The sequence below is a fragment of the Orycteropus afer genome, unplaced genomic scaffold (genome assembly GCF_000298275.1).
Source record: "Orycteropus afer afer isolate SDZICR_OR568_19922 unplaced genomic scaffold, OryAfe1.0 scaffold00196, whole genome shotgun sequence".
In the NCBI taxonomy this organism is placed as follows: domain Eukaryota; kingdom Metazoa; phylum Chordata; class Mammalia; order Tubulidentata; family Orycteropodidae; genus Orycteropus; species Orycteropus afer.
This window is the reverse complement of record NW_006921783.1, coordinates 4,158,456-4,178,305: the sequence shown is the minus strand read 5'-3', so window position 1 is coordinate 4,178,305 and position 19,850 is coordinate 4,158,456. Positions and strand designations below refer to the sequence as shown.

At 36.6% G+C, this 19,850-nt stretch overlaps 1 protein-coding gene across 1 annotated transcript in view; it reads right to left on the bottom strand.

Moving 5' to 3' along the window:
- USP32 (ubiquitin specific peptidase 32) overlaps nt 1-19,850 on the bottom strand; it is a 237,571-nt gene that overhangs the window by 45,708 nt on the left and 172,013 nt on the right. Inside the window, exons 13-17 of the mRNA XM_042781920.1 lie at nt 16,316-16,418; nt 12,966-13,161; nt 10,257-10,432; nt 9,348-9,488; nt 3,984-4,143 (exon numbers count right to left, since the gene is read on the bottom strand). Coding sequence (XP_042637854.1) covers nt 3,984-4,143; nt 9,348-9,488; nt 10,257-10,432; nt 12,966-13,161; nt 16,316-16,418 — 776 coding nt within the window. The remainder of the gene's footprint in view (nt 1-3,983; nt 4,144-9,347; nt 9,489-10,256; nt 10,433-12,965; nt 13,162-16,315; nt 16,419-19,850) is intronic.

Below are 19,850 nucleotides of genomic sequence, written 5' to 3'. Positions count from 1 at the left end.
TTGTTAGTTCCTTTATCAGTCCATGGTACTTTCAGTATTCTTTGCCAGCACCACAACTCAAAAGCATCGATCCTTCTTTGGTCTTCCTTATTCTTTGTCCATCTCTCACATGCGTATGAGGCTGCCAGATCCAGGTAAGGGGAGGGAGAGAGCCACCACCCAAGGTGGGGAAGCCAGGACCGCCAGCCACTGGATGTAAGTAAGAGGAGGATGGAGAGGTTTAGAACAGCTAAGGGAGATGAACTTTTCTGTCAGTTTGTCATACTGTGGTGGCTTGAGTGTTGCTGTGAGGCTGGAGGCTGTGCCACTGGTGTTTCAAATGCCAGCAGAGTTGCACATGGTGCAACTTTCAGCGGAGCTTCAGATTGAGACAGATTTGGAAGAAGGAAGAGGCCATTCACTTCTCAAAGAATTGACCAGAGAAAACCTTATGAATAGCAGAGAATAAAGTCTCTATTGTCTTAAAGAATACATATGGTGCCAGTAACAGAATGCTGCCAGAAATGTGAGCACTAAATGTGCTTCTGATGAGGATTTAAAACAAAATGGTGAATATGTGATTGGAAGGGTGATTCTTTTTATGCACTGGCAAAGAACATGTCTCAATTAAGTTCAAATGTTTTTGGAAGGTAGAACTTGTGAGTGATGAACTTGGATGTCTGGCTGAGGAGATTTCTAAGCAAGATCTTAAAGAGGCTGTGTGGTTTCTCCTTGCCACTTATAGTAAAATACAAGAGAAAAGAGATTGTCTTAAAAATACACAGTGCAAAATGAAAATAGAACTTAAAGACCTGGAAATTTTTGTTGTACAAACTAAGGATATGTGTCTTAGAATTTTTACCAAGAATGTGGCTACAATATCTTTTGTTAAAAACATTAAGCCTGTAACTTATGGATCTAACCAACTACTACAGCACAAAACTTATCACCTTAGACTGAAGGGGACAGAGAAAGAAGGAAAGAAAGAACATTGTCTACATCTTGGAAGTCTACAGACAGGAAATGGGCCAAAAGAGTTATATCTGTTGTTTCCAAGAAAAGAAAAGGACCATCCCTGGAGCAGCCTGGAGATGAGCAGAACTGTTAGAAGAAGCATGGGAGGCAGGGCCTTCTTGGTTTCAAAGGGCAGGGCCATGGTCTCCTGGATCTCAAACGGTGGGGCTGTAACCTCCTAGGTTTCAAAGAGTCAGATCTTTGCCAAATGGCTTCCATTAGTGTGTGCCAGAGCAATGGGGACACTTCCCAAAGCTGTGGGGTAGGGCAGCCATGCCCAAAGGGCAGAAGAATGGAGCCTGAGATTAAACAAGTGAGCAGAGAGAGAGATGGGGTAAAATAAATGTCAAGACACATGGAGATCTCCAAGGAACTAGGAAGCAGAAGCTTAAGAAACAAGGACTTTCCCCCAGAGCTGACACAGTGAGAAAACCTTCCCCTTGAGCCAGTACTCTGAATTCTGACTTCTAACCTCCTAAGCTGTGAAGAAATAAATTTCTGTTTGGTAAAGCCAACCATCTGTATTTCTGTTTTAACAGTACTAGCTAACCAAAACAGGGTTCAAGGTAGAAACCCAAAGAGTGGTAGTATGGGAACAAAGAGTAAAAAGGGAAGAAAGATTATATCAAATCTAATAATTAGATAATTAAAAAAAGGAAGGAGAAGAAACGACAAGAAAATATGGAAATAAAAGAGAATCACGAAACAAACAAAAAACCTTCCTAAACCTTGGTTAAGCATTCAGCCAAAAATCTAGACAAAAGCTGTAGGTTAAAATGGTCATCTCTGCCTGCGGGAGATACCTTTTTTTTTTTTTAAAGCAACCCAAATAAAAAATACAAATTTAACATATTGATAGTGTACAATTATAAATCCCAGGTAGTTTCCCACACATTCAATGGTCATGTTAGCTTTTTTCCTCCCATTAAACATGCTTTTAGTGAGCTTTCACCTATCAAACAAGGAGAAAAAGTATTGGCATCACCTGCTTTTTTAAGAATGTCCAAAAAGAATTCCCTCATTTAAGGCTGGAAAATCATACATGGAACAATGACTTCTGCAGCCTTTTCTGTGGAAAAGGCTACATTTAAGTCATTATAACTATGGCAAGGTTTGTGTATCTGCCACTTCAAAAGGATTAAAAAAAGTCTTAGAGTAAACAGCTGAAATAAACGGAATAATGAGAAAGATGAACATAGTATTATGGCAGAACAAATTCAAACCATAATCAATATTTAAATACATAGCAAAGCAAATCTTTTACTATCAGCAAGCAAAGGATAATTCCCAAAAGAAAACCAAAGAGCAAATTTCTCCAATTATCAATCAGAGGATTAGTTATAAGATTACAGCAAGAAAGCATATTTTTATAAACTTCAAAATGATTAATGATTGATTTCACAACTAATTAGTAAGGAATAAAATTTCAAATTAAGAACAAATTTGGCACAGTTCTAGGATTCAGAAGCATCTGCAAGTGTAGCATCCATGTCAATCTACTGTCCTAAGCCACATAAGAAAACGTATTTGAGTTCTAGACAATTTTTATAGCACAGCTCATTAAGCAGGCAGCCACTTATTATATATAATTTTGTGCTTTCAAACCGCACCAACAAATCTAGTGGAATTTAGAGAAGCAGCAAAAATCTAGGATCAGCACAAGAGTTACAAAGAATACTTACTAAAAGCGCAACAACACATCTTGCCTCTCATGTTATCTTTCAAAGAGAATTGAAAAAGACATGCTATGGAAGCCATGAAAGTAAGGCTAACATTTTTATTTAATGGAAAATTAAATTAAGAATATTTGACACAGAGTCTATTTCACTGATGTAATGTTACTATTCCTTTTTTTTGGACATTTTCTCCAAAGACTAAGTTTTATCAGGAAGGGGGCACTGGTTTGCTATAATTCTCACCAAACAACAGCTGAAAGAATCTTTATATAGTACCTGATTATAACCTAAGGAAGATATGAAACTACCTCTACCCAATTTCAAAGGAGAGGTGGGACTAATAGGGTTGGCAATCTGTTATATTAAATTATAATAATATACTGGCATTGTTAACACAAAGTCTCCGAGACTTTGTGTTTATTTATTTACTTGAACTCATTATTTATTTACTTCTGAAGAAAATTTCAAATACTTACAAGGCAAAAACACAGAGCAAGTCCTGCCTAAGAATAACATTAACCTTATAGAGAAATTAAAGGGAGGCTTTTTGCATGTTTTACAGTAAAATGGGAACTTAATTAAATTATACGATACTTGATAGGCTTAATGTGACACTTTCATTTTAAAAAATATACTCTTTGATCTGTATTGTCTACCTCTTATAAAGCCTCCTTTCACCGAGATGAGAAACGCATTATTTTGCAAAACAAACTAAAAACCCCCGCAAAACTGACATCTATCTTTTGGACTGAAGCACAGCATCCCTTCACCACTACCACCTGAATAGGCATTAACACACTGATCAATAGCATAATTTGTGTGATATCAAAACCTTTGCTGTCATTATACAGTTATTTATCAATCTAAAGGTAAACAGGAGGCCACAGGCACAATGACTGATTTTAACTAGGGTTTGAATGATTTATTTCATTCAAAGGAATTACTTCTTACCAGCTTCAGTGGAGTTGAAAAGACCAGCTAATGACTAGCCAACTACAACTTAGGTCTAGCAGACAATTAACAACGGCTTGCCTCAAAGGAATAAAGTATGTAGAGTCCTTTTCTATCACCTCTGCATGTTTGCAAACTAAAAAAGGAAACAACCCTCTGAGTTTGCTCTTGCCTCTTTCCCAGCCAGTCTTGCGCATGACCATAGATCTAAGCCCCATCAGCGATTTACCAATTCTGCTTGAAAGCAGATGGGAACAGGTATTGTATTAGTACAGTGGCACCAGACTTTGAGCAAGGTGGTTTTCACCTTTTTAGCTTTTTTTTAAGGCAATGTATGGTATTCTTGCTGCATTCTTAAGTTACCTCTTGGTAAGTGCTGAGGAAACATTCTCAGGCTCATCATACCCATATTCACCCAGATGTTAGACTGCTGTGTCCTACTGGCAGGCTGCTGTCTCAGGAAAAGGAGATAGCGAGGAAATAATTCCATTTCTGGGATGTCCGTCTTGCTATTTCTGATCACCTGATGTTTTAAAAGATAAAAAGTTATCACTTTAAAAAAACAACAACAAAAAACTTCCATTGTTTTAAACTTTCGAGATTTATCTTTAAATTAAAATGTTCAATGAGTTCATTACTCTCAGGCTGCTCCTGATGAGGGTACATCTTCCAAGATTAGAACTTGTGGTCATTTTCTCTTCTTTCATTCAGAAGTGAGTAACATCAACATTAAGGAAAAATTCTTAAACATTATAATTCTACTATCCTCAAATCATAACTCTTTTCACTGTTATGATTTCACGTGTATATAGATGACTAGCTTTTTGAGGATGAATTCCTAGGACTAGAATTATAAGTCAAAAAGTATCAAAGTATTTATGATGTATTTCTACCCAAAGTGTAGCAATTTATAATATTCCCAGTAATGTATGAGTGTACTACTTTTATAAAACCTTACCAATGAACCTCATATAAAAACATTAACAACATCCTTGTTTCTTTAATACATATAAAGAAGAGTATATATAAGTTTAGGAGCTCTGGTAGTGTAGTGCCTCTGTAGTGATACTGCCTTGGAAACCCAAGGAGGGGTTGCTATGAGTTGGGTCCGACTCGACGGCATACAACAACAACAACAACAACAATATATAAGTTTACTTAAATTTTTATTTCTTATGTTAGTAGTGAGGATAAACATGTTTCCAGATAAAAATTTACTATTTAAAAAAAATTTTACTGTATATGTTTTACTTGGGAGCTCTGATGGCATAGTGCTTAACGCATTTGACTGTCAAACCCACCAGCCACTCCTCGGAAGGAAGACTGGGCAATCTACTTTCATAGAGATACCACCTCAGAAACCCAAGGAGTGGTCCCTTTGAGTCGAATCGATTCAATAGCAGTGAGCACTTAAGGATGTTTTACTTGTATAACTAGTTCAATACATACATACATATATAAGTCTATATAATAAAGACTTATTAAACAACTTAATTGGATGTGCAACACTGGGGTTTACATTGTTGGAACAGGATTTCCCTCAAACCTCTCCTGCTCCCCCAATAACCTGCATGCCAGCCCAGACAAAGGGAGACATTTCATTACCAAATTATGCTTTACAAGTTTTAAAAACAGCATAGTATCAATATAGAATTCCAATAAAATAGCAGTGCTAAAACTCTTTAAGACAAAATCCTACACAATCTGATCTCAAGTGATCAGAGATTTACTTCATTTCCCTTTGCTCTAGTAAACAATATTTTCTGCAAGAGAACAGTTCCTAGTATCAAAATGAGGCAGTAAAGAAACAAAGAAACAAAAAATGTCACAAACCTGTTAAAAGTATTCTGCACATTCCAATATGCTATGGCACTTGAAAGCCTCTACTTGGGTGGTTTATCATCTATTTAAATGTTAAGCAGTAAAAGCAGCTCTCCCTGACATTCTTCTCTAAGATCACTGGAAGTAACAAAACCTATCCATCTCTCCTAGATGGGCACTGACAGCTGCAAAACCAACTGTAATTTCTTATGGTTCCAAGTAAAGTGTGCTTTTGTTGTTTTTAGATGCCATCCAGTCAGTTCTGAGTCACAGTGACTCTATGTACAACAAAATGAAACACTGCCGTGTCCTGTGCCATCCTCACAATCCTTGTTATGCTTGAGCCCGTCGTTGCAGTCACTGTGTCAATCCATCTCATTGAGGGTCTTCCCTTTTTTTGTTGACCCTCTACTTTACCAAGCATGATATCCTTCTCTAGGAAACAGTACCTTCTGACAACATGACCAAAGAAGGTAAGACAAAGTCTGCCATTCTCGCTCCCAAGGAGCATTCCGACTATACTTCCTCCAGGACAGATTTGTTCATTCTTCTGGCAGTCCATGGTATTCTAAACATTTTTTGCCAACACTACAATTCAAAGGCATCAACTCTTCTTTGGTCTGCCTTATTCAGATTTCACAAGCATATGAGGCAATTGAAAACACCATGACTTGGGTTAGGCACACCTTAGTCTTCAAGGTGACATCTTTGCTCTTTAACACTTTAAAAGAGGTCCCTTACAGAAGATCTGCCCAATGCAATAGGACGTCTGATTTCTTGACTGCTACTGCCACGAGTGTTGATTGTGGATCCAAGTAATATGAAATCCTTCACAACTTCAATCTTTTCTCCATTTATCATGATGTTACTTATTAGTCCAGTTGTGGGGATTTTCATTTTCTTTATGTTGAGGTGTAATCCATACTGCAAACTATAGTCTTTAATCCTCATCATCTTCACATTCAGCAAGCTAGAATCCTTCAATATTGCAACCTAAGGCTTGAATTTTTTTAGCTCTTTCAGCCTGAGGAATGCTGTGCATGTTCTTCCCTTTTTTGGTTTTCCAATTCCAAGTCTTTGCACATTTCATTATAGTACTTTGCTTTGTTTTCTTGAGCCACCTTTTGAAATCTTCTGTTCAATTCTTTTATTTCAGCATTTCTTCTCTTTGCTTTAGCTACTCTACTTTCAAGAGCAAGTTTCAGAGTATCTTCTGACATCCATTGTGGTCTCTTCTTCCCTTCTTGTCTTTATAATGATTGTTTGCTTTCTTCATGTATGATGTCATCCCATAACTCATCTGGTCTTTGGTCACTGGTGTTCAATGCATCAAATCTATACTTCAGATGGTCTCTAAATTCAGGTGGGATATATCCAAGGTAGTATTTTGACTCTCATGGACTTGTTTTAATTTTCTTCAGCTTCAACTTGAACTTGCATACTCCACAGTCAGCTGCTGGCCTTGTTCTGACTCATATTGAGCTTCTCCATTGCCTCTTTCCACAGATGTAATCAATATGATTCTTGTGTATAGCCTTCATTTATGTTGTTGAAAAAAGTTATTTGTAATGAGTAAGTCATTAGTCTTGCAAAATGCTATCATACAATCTTCAGCATCATTTCTATCACCAAGGCTGTATTTTCCAACTACCAACGATTCTTCTTCATTTCCAACTTTTGCATCCCAATCACCAGTAATAATCAATACATTTTGAATGCATGTTTGGTGGATTTCAGACTGCAGAAGTTGGTAAAAATCTTTAATTTCTTCATCTTTGGCTTAGTGGTTGGTGCATAAATTTGAATAATAGCATTAACTGGTTTCCTTGTAGGTGTATGTATATTATCCTATCACTGACAGCATTTTACTTCAGGATAGATCTTGCAATGTTCTCTTTGACGATGAATGCAATGCCATTCCTCTTCAGTTTATCATTCCTGACATAGTAGATTATATGGCTGTCTGATTCAAAATAGCCAATACCACCATTTCAGCTCACTAATGCCTAAGATAATGATCTTTATGGATCCCATTTATTTTTGATAACTTCCAATTTTCCTAGAGTCATACTTTGCACATTCCATGTCCTGATTATTAATGGATGTGTGCAGCTGTTTCTTCCCATTTTGAGTCATGCCTCATAAGCGAATGAAGCTCCCAAAGCTGTACTCCCCTCCACGCCATTATGCTGACTCTATTGTGAGGAGACAGCTCTTCCTCTGCCACACTCTGAGTGCCTCCCAACCTGAGGGACTCATCTTCCAGCACTCTATCAGACACTGTTTCACTGTGCTTCATAAAGTTTTCCAGTAAGGTTGCAGACAGTGTTTCACTGCTATTCACAAGGTGTTTAGTGGTCAGACTTTTCAGAGGTAGATGGCCTCATTCTTCTTCTCAGTCTGTCTTAGTCTAGAAGGTCCACTGAAACCTGTTCACGATGGTTGACTCTGCTGGCATTTGAAATACTGGTAGCATATTCTCCAGCCTCACAGTAACATGCAAGCCACCACAGTATGACAAACTGACAGACGAGAAGTGGAAGTGTGATTTTGGAGAAGATTAATAAATTAGCACTTGTAGCTCTTGGACTACATGACAACATACTTCTGGCAGAATCCAAACTAATAATGAAGTAATTTTTATAATACTATGTACTCTGCTTTCCAAGATAACGAGTGATTTTATCAGCAAACTACAATTGAGAAATGGTTAATAAATTATGATTTACATATATAAGCACGCATTTATGTATGCATTTGTAGGAAAATTTCGGAAGCAACAAATATACCCTAAGTTCTTAATTTCTACTTAGGCATAATTTTTAAATAAGCATAATTACTAATTCAAAATCAATATAAAAATTACACACTAAGTCTTTGTATTAGACTTTTACTTTTTGGAAGTTACCTAATTTACCATATCTCATCTATGCAAAACCTTCCTGGTGTAAGAAACTTACAGCTAGAATATTTCATGGAGAGGAGAGTACTTCTTTGATATACCAAACTTGTTTTGTTATAATGCGTTGTTAAAAGGTATTTCACTGCATTGACAGTGTAAAATAAGGGTGGAGGGTAACGAGTCTTGCTGTTTACTGTATTAGCACAACAAATGATTCTGTAGAGTTAACTTACTAATATTCTAGTATTAGGTAAGTACTCCAAGTCCACATCATTTTAGGGCATTTGACTCTAAATGACTCATCCTAATTATGCCAACAATCATCATTCCTGTTGTCATATGTTGTAATCTTTTATTCATACCTCCTTCAAAAAGACAAACCACAAAAAGCCATAGTAATCTCTGCACCACTCTTTCACATTCACTGAACTTTTTGGCACTGGCTCTTGGGATTTCTCACCAGCCTAAGTCCTTCATTATCCCACGTCGCATCTGTGTTTATGTGGACGACTCATTTAACAGCCCAGCCTCATAATTCCTGCACTTTAGGCCAGTGACTATTTTCTCCACACCATCTTGCTCACCCACTTCCATAGGCATATCAGTGTATAGCTGGTACCTAATACAGTTCTCAATGAAAGTTAGTGAATGAACAAATGAACAAATCTGACCCAATGCTGTCGAGTCAATTCCAACTCATAGCAATGCTATAAGGCTGAACAGAACTGCCCCATAGGGTTTTCTCTTGCCAAGCAGCTGATAGGTTTGAACCACTGACCTTTTGGTTTGCAGCTGAGTACTTTAACCACTGTGCCACCAGGGCTGCTTCTGAACAAATGTGAAGGAACCTAAAACAGTTTGAATAGTACTGACTACTTTCTATCATAAGGTAAGATATGACCTGTAGATAGTGAAATTTATGTGGAAAAGTAACAGAAGATCCCATTAATGACTGCTCTGTAAGTAACTGAGGAATAGGAAGAAGTATTATTGGCTATACTTACAGGTCTAGGTAGGGCCAGGTTTGCACCATACCAATGATAAAGTGCTCTCCACACAGGTTCTGGGACCATTTCATAATCTCTTCCGTGGATTAGCTGTGGAGTTCGTTTTAATCGTCCTCCTTCTAGTGTTAATGATGTAGCCTTAAAAAGACAGCAATGCAAATACTAAGTTTTAATATTAGGCAGTTTCTCATGTTTTGACAAAACCTATAGAAACGGGAGAGCAAATGCATATGTCACTAACCAGTTTCACACTGGTGGAAAAAAATTAATTTTCTAAAAGAGATTTTCATTTTTGACTTTGAAAGTAAACTATTTAAGACAGGGAACTTATGGGAAATCATCTGGAAAAAGCAGCGTTTCATGTGAAAATCAGTGTTATACAAAAACGGGTAATGACTATATCAATACACAACTGCAAATGACTGCGAATCACGGCCTAGCCAAGTTGACACATAACCTTAACCATCACATCCAGTGTTACTCTTGTCTCACACTTTGCTGTTCATTATGCCAGCTATATGTTGTTAATGCAAAAAATAGTCAGTATTAGATTTTTTACTATTGTCACAACTGCAAAATGTCAGATAACAAGATAGTCAATAAGTGAGGAGATGGTGTATTAAGATTGCTTTTTACAGATTTCTTTCAAACAATAAAAAAATTATTTTGGAAAAAAGTCTCTATACTCATTTGAAATTGTAGTATTTCCAAGGATCACTAAACTACTTCTATACACATACCCATTCATAAAATATTCTCATAGAAATGTACCAAGCAAAGATATTTCAGTCTATAACTGATTAATTAAATGGATCACTAACTGTTTGCTATGTGCTAAAACTTCTAGAATAAAATTATTTGGAAATTGAACAAGAATGATTTTAAGTTAGATGTCAAATTATTTACCTTTACTGGTTCTTGAGTTACTAATGGCTGGTTATCAATAGCCCCTGGTTTCTGAGGATTGAGGTGTAGCAAAATATTCCCATTGGATCCTAGCAAACACTGATTGTTATTGTCAGAAGTGTTATGTTGTCGAGCAAAGCACATATCCGCTCCTGGTGTAGTAGAATACAGAAAGCCTATAAAGAAAAAAGAGGATGGAATCTGTTAATTTTAGTTATTACACATAAATGGCCTTGATGATATAAATTCAATTTCCATCAGGTTAATGTTATTATTCTGGTAGCTTGTCAGTATATTCTTAGATTCTGACAAATGTGTAGAAGGTAGAAAACACAATGTGTTTCTTTCTGTACAATACCTAACATAGCATTAGGAAGAATTAAGTTTCTTAACTTGGCTACCAATAAACATTTGTCCACCCTCCTAGAATATTTAATAATTCCTGATGAGGGCAACAAGGGCCTATGGTGGTATAGTGGTTAAAGTATTTGGCTGCTAGACAAAAGGTTGGTGGTTTGAATCTACCAGCTGCCCCACAGGAGAAAGATGAGGCAGTTGGCTTCCATAAAGATTTACAGCCTTGGAAACCCAATGGGGCAGTTCTAGTCTGTCCTAAAAGGTTGCTATGAGTTGGAATAGACTCGATGGCAATGGGTTTGGTTTTTGGATGAAAACAACACTATCCTCTGTTAGGAAGTGAATAGGTAGCTTGGCTCTCACATGGTCTCCCTTAATTCTTCTCTTTCACCTGTGAACATATTCTAAATGCTCTTGATAGATAATGGCAATAGGAAAGGGAAGGAGCCATTACAAAAACTCTAAGAGAACAGCCATAGGAGGAAGAAATTATTCCCTAATGTCTCTTTTTGAAATGAAGGCATCATCATCACAATAGAAAAAGTTACACAGAAAGATGATTAATGACGGCTCAGAGTGGTAAACCTCAATGTAAATTTCTACCTGTAGCACTGCTAAGCCTGTGGGTAACATATGATGAGCATACACCAAAAAGGACTTCAGAGAGGCTTAAGAAATTATCTTAGCGTTGCACAGATATCAGTGATACATACAAGTACCTGCAATCCCCACAGAAACAATAGAAGACAGACATAGAGTAATCCCTCACAGACACCCACACACCATGGGAGAGAGATCCAACGGATCTACTGTCTCAGGACCATAGTACTGGGGGACACCAACTCAACTATCCCAACAAAATACATAAAAGCCTTGTTCTTCCTCCTACATTGGTGAGTAGTGACTGGGGTTTTAAAAGCTTTCAAGTGGCCATCTAAGATGCACCTAATGGTCTCCTATTGTAGGAAGTGAAGAAGAGTGCAGAAATAAATTAATAAATAAAACAAGGGCATTTGGAAGCAATCATCCCAAGGACATGACGGCCCTCGAGACCAGAAGAACTAGATGGTGCCCAGCTACCAATGCCAACCACTCAGGAAAGGATCAAAGCTGGAGATCCTGGATAGAGTGGGAGGAAAAACATGGAACAAAATCCAAAAACTTAATAATGACCAGAATTACTGGTCAGATAGAGTCTGGTGAGATCCCCAATACTATGGCCCTGGGATACATTCTGGGTCTGGAATAAAACTCACTACCAGGGGCTGGCTCTCAGCCTAACAGTTAACAAGATGAACATGCAGACCACTTAACCCAGGGTGATGCACTCACATACTCTATGGAAATACATCTTCCAGAGCAATAGACCATGGGGAACCAGAGGGGCAACATTCACATGGAGGAAATGCAGGACAAACAGGAGTGCATACCTATGAGGGGCACAGGGGGAGGGTTACTGGGCAGGGAGGGAAGGAGACTGGGTAAGGGTTGGGCATGGTAAATGGGGAGTGAAACTAAATGTACACATAACGTTGAATGTAAAACTCTTAAAATTAAAACAAACAAACAAATAAATAACTTGGTGTTAAAGCTGATCAGAGAATTTGTGGGACTGTTAAGTGATCTCTATCATTTCAGGTAGAGGAAGAGAAGCTGTAGGTTCTATAAAGAGAAGTTTTGTAGAGAAAATGTTAGTTCTGCTTGGTTTGCAGAACTATGGAAAACAGGATCTCAAACAACAGGGTAAGATTGAGGGTCCTGCTTTCTGTATTAGCAGAATAATAGAGATCAGCTCAGTTCAGTTGGGTCAAAACACCAATGCATCTTCCCCATAAGCAGGGAATCATCAAGTTTCAGCTAAATGTCAAAGGCTGAAGGAAATAACAGTAGTCATTATGAATTCTTTTTCAGTGTTTTAACAAAATAATCCCAACTGTGGCCTGAAATGTCCTGAGAATCTGATGTGAGAATATATTTAAATCCAATGATGGTATGCTTATACTTAGTCTTGAGAACACGACATTGATTTTCTCAAAACCTAAATTTATTGACAAAGTAATTTAATAGCAATATGGAGAGATGTAGCTTGATTAATGAAAAAAATAAAAATATTTTCATAGTGAGAGGTTAATGAAGTAGAACATGGAAAAGAATTCCAATGTACAAAGCTACTAACACATTTAAGAATCTTATAATATATAATCAGTATATATAATTGGCCATTTCACTCAAAATTTATTTCTGTGAATGGAAACTTGCTGCCCAATATCCCATCCACCATCCCTTCTGCCAAAGTAGACTTCCGTCAGAACTGACCTTGACTACACCTCATGGGAAACAAGTCACACTTACTGCTGCCAGCAGTTTCTGAGGCTTCAGAGGCAGTAGAAATGTTGTCTGAAAATTTCTCTTCTGTGGCGCTCAGGTAACTAAGGCTGCCACCGCCAAGTCTATCTTCACTCTGCTCCAAAGCATGTACTGCTGTTCCAAATGAATATTTTCCTCCATTCAGAACAGACGATGGCTCAATTACAACAGGGTTGGTGTCCTAAAAATCATGAAGTCAGAGGAAAATAAGCAAAATAATCCAACAACTATGTAACCAAAAGAACCCATAAACCCACTGCCGTTAAGTCAATTCTGACTCATAGCAACCCTTGAGGACAGAGTAGAACTGCCCCATAGGGTCTCCAAGGCTGTTAAGTCTTTACAGAAGCAGACTGCCTCATCTTTCTTCCCCAGAGCAGCTGGTAGGTTTGAACTGCCAACCTTTTGGTTAGTATCCAAATGCTTTAACCACTGAGCCACTAAAAAATACAGAAAAAAAATGTGAAGAAAATAAATATTATTATGTACTCCTATGTAGGTACCATTTTGAACTATAGTTTTCTTTATTTCTTGTGACTTAAAAGATAAACATACACAAATGTGAAAGATGAGTGGAGTGAAGTATATAGTTATGGGCAGGGCTACTTATTTGAAGCCTACCAGCTTTGTGACCTTACATAATAACTAAACTTCTAAGCTTCAGTTGTTTCACAGGTACAACTAATAGCAGAAACTGCGTGCAAGGGGGAAAGGGGACTTACAGGAACTCTGCACTCTCTCCACATTTTTCTGTCAACCTGTTAACTACTCTAAAACACAAAATTTATTTTTAAAAAACTAAAAAGAAATTATTAAGTGTTAGTGAGATCAGCACATGAGGACCAAATTGAGACTGTCTCCTTGACTTATCAGAGGACTGAAAGAAATTGAGTGGGGAATACCTTTTTCACTGCGTATTAGGGTTATTTAATACCCCAAATAATCTGGCACTTTTCCCACACTTTAAGAAAGTTAGTAATTATTATTAGTGGTTACCAGGGGTACGAGGGAGTGGGGAAGGGAAACCTTTTGTTTGGGGGAATTGACTTTATGCTAATAGTGATGGAATATTTTGGAAAAGGACAGCAATAATGGTAGCACAATATGAAAAATGTCGTTAATGTCCCTGAGCTGTAAACGGTGGAGTTGTTACATTGACAAGGTCTTGTTGTGTATGTTTTCACTATAATAAAGGTAAAAAAAAAAAAAAGGCAGCTAAAAATTAACAGAAGATGCTAATATTTATAATAAAAGAGTGGGGAAATTGATACTTCTGAATTCTTTTTAACAGTTAAGTTTTAACAGTAAGCCTGTATTGCTACTTTAAAATTTAAATCCATTTAACAACAACAACAACAAAGTTAGTTGGTATGTGGAAAGACACCTAGATTTTATTCTAATTATTCCTGCCACTCTTTCAATTAAAGGCACTGGAACTTAGCCAGAGTTGATTTTTAAAGGATCCAGAGATTCATAGTGTCTACCAGGTTTACACATCAAAGAGGAGGAGAAAACAACTAATAAAATGTTGATACAGGTCAGAGAGCAAGTGGCAGAGCCAAGACTCCAATCCAGGACATCTGAATCCAAAGTCCAGACTCACTATCACTACCCTAAACTAGCTCCTCATAATAACATCTACGTATTTATTGAATACTTACTATGTGCCAGATACTCTTCTAAAACACTTAATACATATCAACTCATTTAACCCTAGGAGTGAGCTCACTATTATTACTTTCATTTTACAGGTGTAGATGATAACAAGGCCTAGAATGTCACTTGAAAAAAAAAAAGTTATTTTTATTTAGTGAAGAATCTTTTTCTAATTAATACATATCTTAATGGTTACTATTCCATCTTATTAAATAAGCTACCATGTGTCTGTGGTTCCTTCTCCTCCACATGAACTGGTACTCTCGTCCCAGGCTTCCACACTAGTTAATTAGCCTGTATTTTTAAGTATACTTTAAAGTCTCCATTTGACAGACACACACTAGACAGTAATACAGCATTACAGAGTGGGGAAAGAAACAGGACTTTGAAGATCCTTCTTCCCCTCTCTCCTTTACTCTCTTCTTACTTCTTTAATGCACAGAAAGGTTAAGGCAGGCAAGAGCAAACTAGGTTCATGTTCTTGGCAGTGCACTTCTACCCGTTCATAAAGGACATGCTGCTAAAAAGCATGCTTTCTACCATGTTCCTATAGGGGGAACAAAAAGTAATACTTTAAGAACCAAAGACTAAATTAGGTCATTCTTTTGAGTCTGTAGCCGGTAAGACATTAGTAATCACTCACTATAAGGCCCAAACTAAGAATAACATACACCATAAAAGTGTTCCAAAATAAAGATTGTGATGCTTTACCCCAATCTTTTCATTTTCTATTTACAATGTATTTGAAATTATTTGCCTACTTTTACTCCTTAGTGACACCAAAGTCCATGTATTCTAATTAACAAATTTTAAATGTGAAAATACACTATTAAAATCTGCAGAAGGGAGAAAGAATCAAGCAGAATGATGAGGAAGTAGACAATGTAAACAGCCTACCTACCAATCTTTTGATAATAAGCAATGACAGAAAAGGGTATATAGTGAAAATTATGGAATCAGAGTATTAGAATTTTGGTTAGTGATCATTGGTAATTGACAATGCCTCTATACATCAATTGGCTCCCCAACAAGGGTGATATCTGATCCCTGGCATTACTTTTTAAGAATAGGAATTAATGAGATTGTCCTCTTTACCTCTTTACTTCGATAATGGCAAATTATCTTTTAGAAATTCTGAACTAATGTTAGCCCTAAAATTCAGAATTAATGTTAGTTCTGAAATTAACTTTCTAAATAGGTCATTAACACCTCTCACCAAGGACCTTCAACCTTCACATGGAAAAAGCTAAACTAATGAAAGATAATGTGAATGATGTGGTTGAACAAATACGGGCTTTAAAGTCAGTTCTTAGGTTTGATCTTAGATCTTCCACCCTAAAAAAGATATTCCCAGGTACTTTTTTTCTCAGCATCAGGATCCTCACATGTAAAATGGGTCTAATACCATCTTCCTCATAGGGATGTTCTGAGGATTAAAGGAGACATGTAATAAGGTGCCTGACATAAACAGGGACCACCATCTCAAGTATTACCTTCCACACAGGGTTGTGTAATCACAGAGCCTAATCCACAGCAAGTATCAAATAAATATTCATTTCCTTCCCCTTCAATAAGTCTTTACCTATAGTGAGCATTTCATTAATGGCCAGTGGTCATATAAAGTCTGATGGAGCTGCAAAATTCCATGAAAAATGTAGATAAACAGGAATCTTACTTACATATTTGACATATTCTTTCCATTGATGCCACCACTGCATGGAGATGATGAACCAATTGTGTCCTGGTTGCAGACCATACCTGCTCTCTCGTTCTAACCATCCTCTGTATGTACAAAAGAAGATGTGTGAAGAAGTCAGACATGAGAGGAAAAATAATGAATTATCTCTTTTAGGCGAAGTATCCAGATTATGCAAATGCATACAGACAAGTTTATTAGTGTTTACCAGGGACTGGGGGAAGGAAAAATTGGGATTTATGATTTAGGGGTACTGAGTTTCTATTTAGGGAGAGGAAAAAATATGAATATGGATAGTGGTAATGGTTGTACATCATGATGAATATCATTCATATCATTAAATTATACACTTAAAGATGGTTATAATGACAAAAGTTTTGTTATATAAATTTTACCACAACAAAATTTGAAAAAAGAAAAAAGAACTCCTCAAGAAAAAAAAGTTGTGTGAAAACAGGGGACTAAAATACCCACAAATTATCGTTAGGACCCTTTACAAAGGAAAAATATGAAACAAATATATATGTAATTCAGGAGTCTCACATGATACACTAAGTGAAATATTATTGTTTCTACTGATAAACCAGTTTGAAGAGTCATAAAACCATTATCACTCATCATTTCTTTAAACCAGCTTTACTAAAGAACAATTTACATGCCAAGGAATGTACCTGTTTTAAGTGTACAGGGAAGGATTTTTGGTAAATTTACAGATGTGTAAAATTCAGAATTAATATTAGTTAATTACCATTACCACAATACCGTTTTAGAACATTTCCATTATCCTAAAAAGATCTTTCATGCTATTTGTAGTTAATACCTTTATCATTCTCAGCCCCAGGAAACCACTCCTCTACTTTCTGCTCTATAGATTAGCCTTTGTAAAATTTGTAAAATATTTCATATAAATTAAATGATATAATTTGTGGTCTTTTACATTTGGCTTCTTTCCCTTAGCAGAGTATTTTTGAAATTCATCTGTGTTGTGGCAGGTTATCAATAGTTTGTGTTTTTTAATTATTGAATAGTATTCACCGTATGGATTCCCTGCATTTTGTTTTACCATGCAACAGCTGATGAACATCTGGATTGCTTTCATGTCTTGGCTATTGTGGATAATACTGCTGTGAACATTCATGTATAAGTTTTTGTGTAGATATATCTTTTTACGTCTCTTGAGCAGATATAGAGTGAAACTGCAAGGATGTATGGTAACTTTCCATCACCTGTCAGTCTGTTGTTCTGTAGTGGCTTGCCTGTTGCTAAATTATGACACCAGTATTTCAAATATCAGTGGGGTCATTTGTGGTGGACAGGTTTCAGCAGAGCTTCTGGACCAAAATGGACTAAGAAGAAAGGCCTGGTGATCTTACAAAAAGCAGCCAATGAAAACCTAACAGATTCCAATGGTCCCACCTGTAATGGATCATGGGGATGGCACAGGACAGCGCAACGTTTTGTTCTGTTGTGTATGGGGTCACCAAGAGTCAGGGGACTTGATGACAGCTAATAACAACAAATTAAGAATTGAATTATAGCTACCAAAGTGTCCAGACCTATTAACTCAAGTATTTCACCTCAAGTACTTTATCCTAAGCAAACCCTTAAGTGTAGGCCCAAAAATGTTACTACAAAATTGTTCTATCATGTTTACATTAATAAAAATGGAGACAGCAATAGGGAATTAACAGGATCTGTTAATCAATCATTTAAAATTAAACTTGTAAAAAGCTGAACTGGCAAAAATTGTGATACATTTACAGTAACAACAAAAAGAGTAGCTGCTGAAGCTGCTTAAATACAATCAAACACCTCATGGGACATGCCAGTTAACTGGCCTAATAACATGTTTAGTGCTTCTATTCTACTTCCTAGTTCACTGCAAGGGGTTACCAGCTGGTGGCATAGTGCCTAAGGTATCTGACTGCTAACCAGAAGGCTGGTGGTTCACATCCACGAGCCACTCCTCAGAAGGAAGGTTGGGCAATCTACTTTCGTACTGATACTGCCTCGGAAACCCAAGGAGGAGTCGCTGTGAGTCGGATCCAACTCAACAGCAGTGAGGTTTCTTTTTTTTTTTTTTTTGAGTTTACTGCATACTGCCTGGGATCTTAAAAGCTTGCATGAGGCCATGCAAGGCACAATAATTGGTCTCTGTTCACCTGGAGTAAAAGATGAAGAAGCAGAGGTAGAAATAGGAGGAGGTGGAATATGTAGCTGATTGTCTCCATGAACAACTACCTCCTATGCCATGAGACCAGAAAAACTGGATGGTGGTTGGCTAGTATTAATGAATATTTTGGTCAAAGATTCTATAGAAGAATCCTGATCAAAAGGGGAGAAATGCAGACTAGAAGTTCAAATTTTCTTGGACTCCAGACTTTCTGGAGCCACAGGGGATGGCTGAACCCCTGAAAATACTGCCCTGAGAAAATCTTCAAACCTTAAACCAAAAATATCCCAAAGTCTTCTTAAAACAAACAACAGTTTTGTTTAATAGTAAAAATTGGCTGCCTTGAGCATTATGCTCTTTTAAGAACTATCTATATGGGATCAAAGTGATAGCAGTAACGTAAAAGATTAAATAGGAATCTTAGAGGGCAGTGAATTTATGTTAACAGAAGAGGAATAGCCCAGAAAAGGAAGGTAAAAATGGTTGCAAAACTTGAACAGTATAATCAGCATCACTGAGTTGTACATGTAGAAATGGTTGAACTGGTGTATACTTTGCTATACATATTCTCAATAACAACAAAATTAAATTTACTAAAAAAATTTCCTGTTGAATAAGTCTGTAAGAGCAATATAGGTTAAAAAAAATTAAAAAACAAAAAATAAGTAAAATTATGCTATCAGTGGCTTTTACAGATAAATTAAAGTTATCATTTTATATGATTAGGAGTGAAAAAAAAGAACCAGGAAAAAAAACAGTATTCCAGAATATTTACATTTTTATTAAAATCTTTAAAATTCTATTGTGTGTAAATATAAAAAACATCAACAGCAATTATCTATTAAATACAGGTTATTTTTTTTTTGCTTAGCTCTACTTTCCAATTTTTCTATAACAAACATGAATTATTTTTGTAGGAAAGAAAAGCTGTTATCTTTTATTTCATAAGATGTCTTTTTTATGTAAAAAAATTAAATTCAGTATTCAGTACAATTTTAATGTTAAATGCAACTTAACTTCTAAATTAATTCATGCCCATGGCTAGAAATGTACTTTAACAAAAACACTTCAACATATATTTATTTTGGAAAAAAAGCGTTTACTATAATGATTACAATAAAATGGGATATGTGGTTAGCTGTTGTTATGAGGTGCCATCAGTTGGCTCTGACTCATAGCAACCCTATGTACAACAGAATGAAATACCACCCAGTCTTGCACCAGCCTCACGATCCTTGCTATACCTGAGCCCACTGTTGCAACCACTGTGTCAATCTATATCATTGAGGGTCTTCCCCTTTTTTTGCTGACCCTCCACTTTACCAAGCATGATATCCTTCTCCAG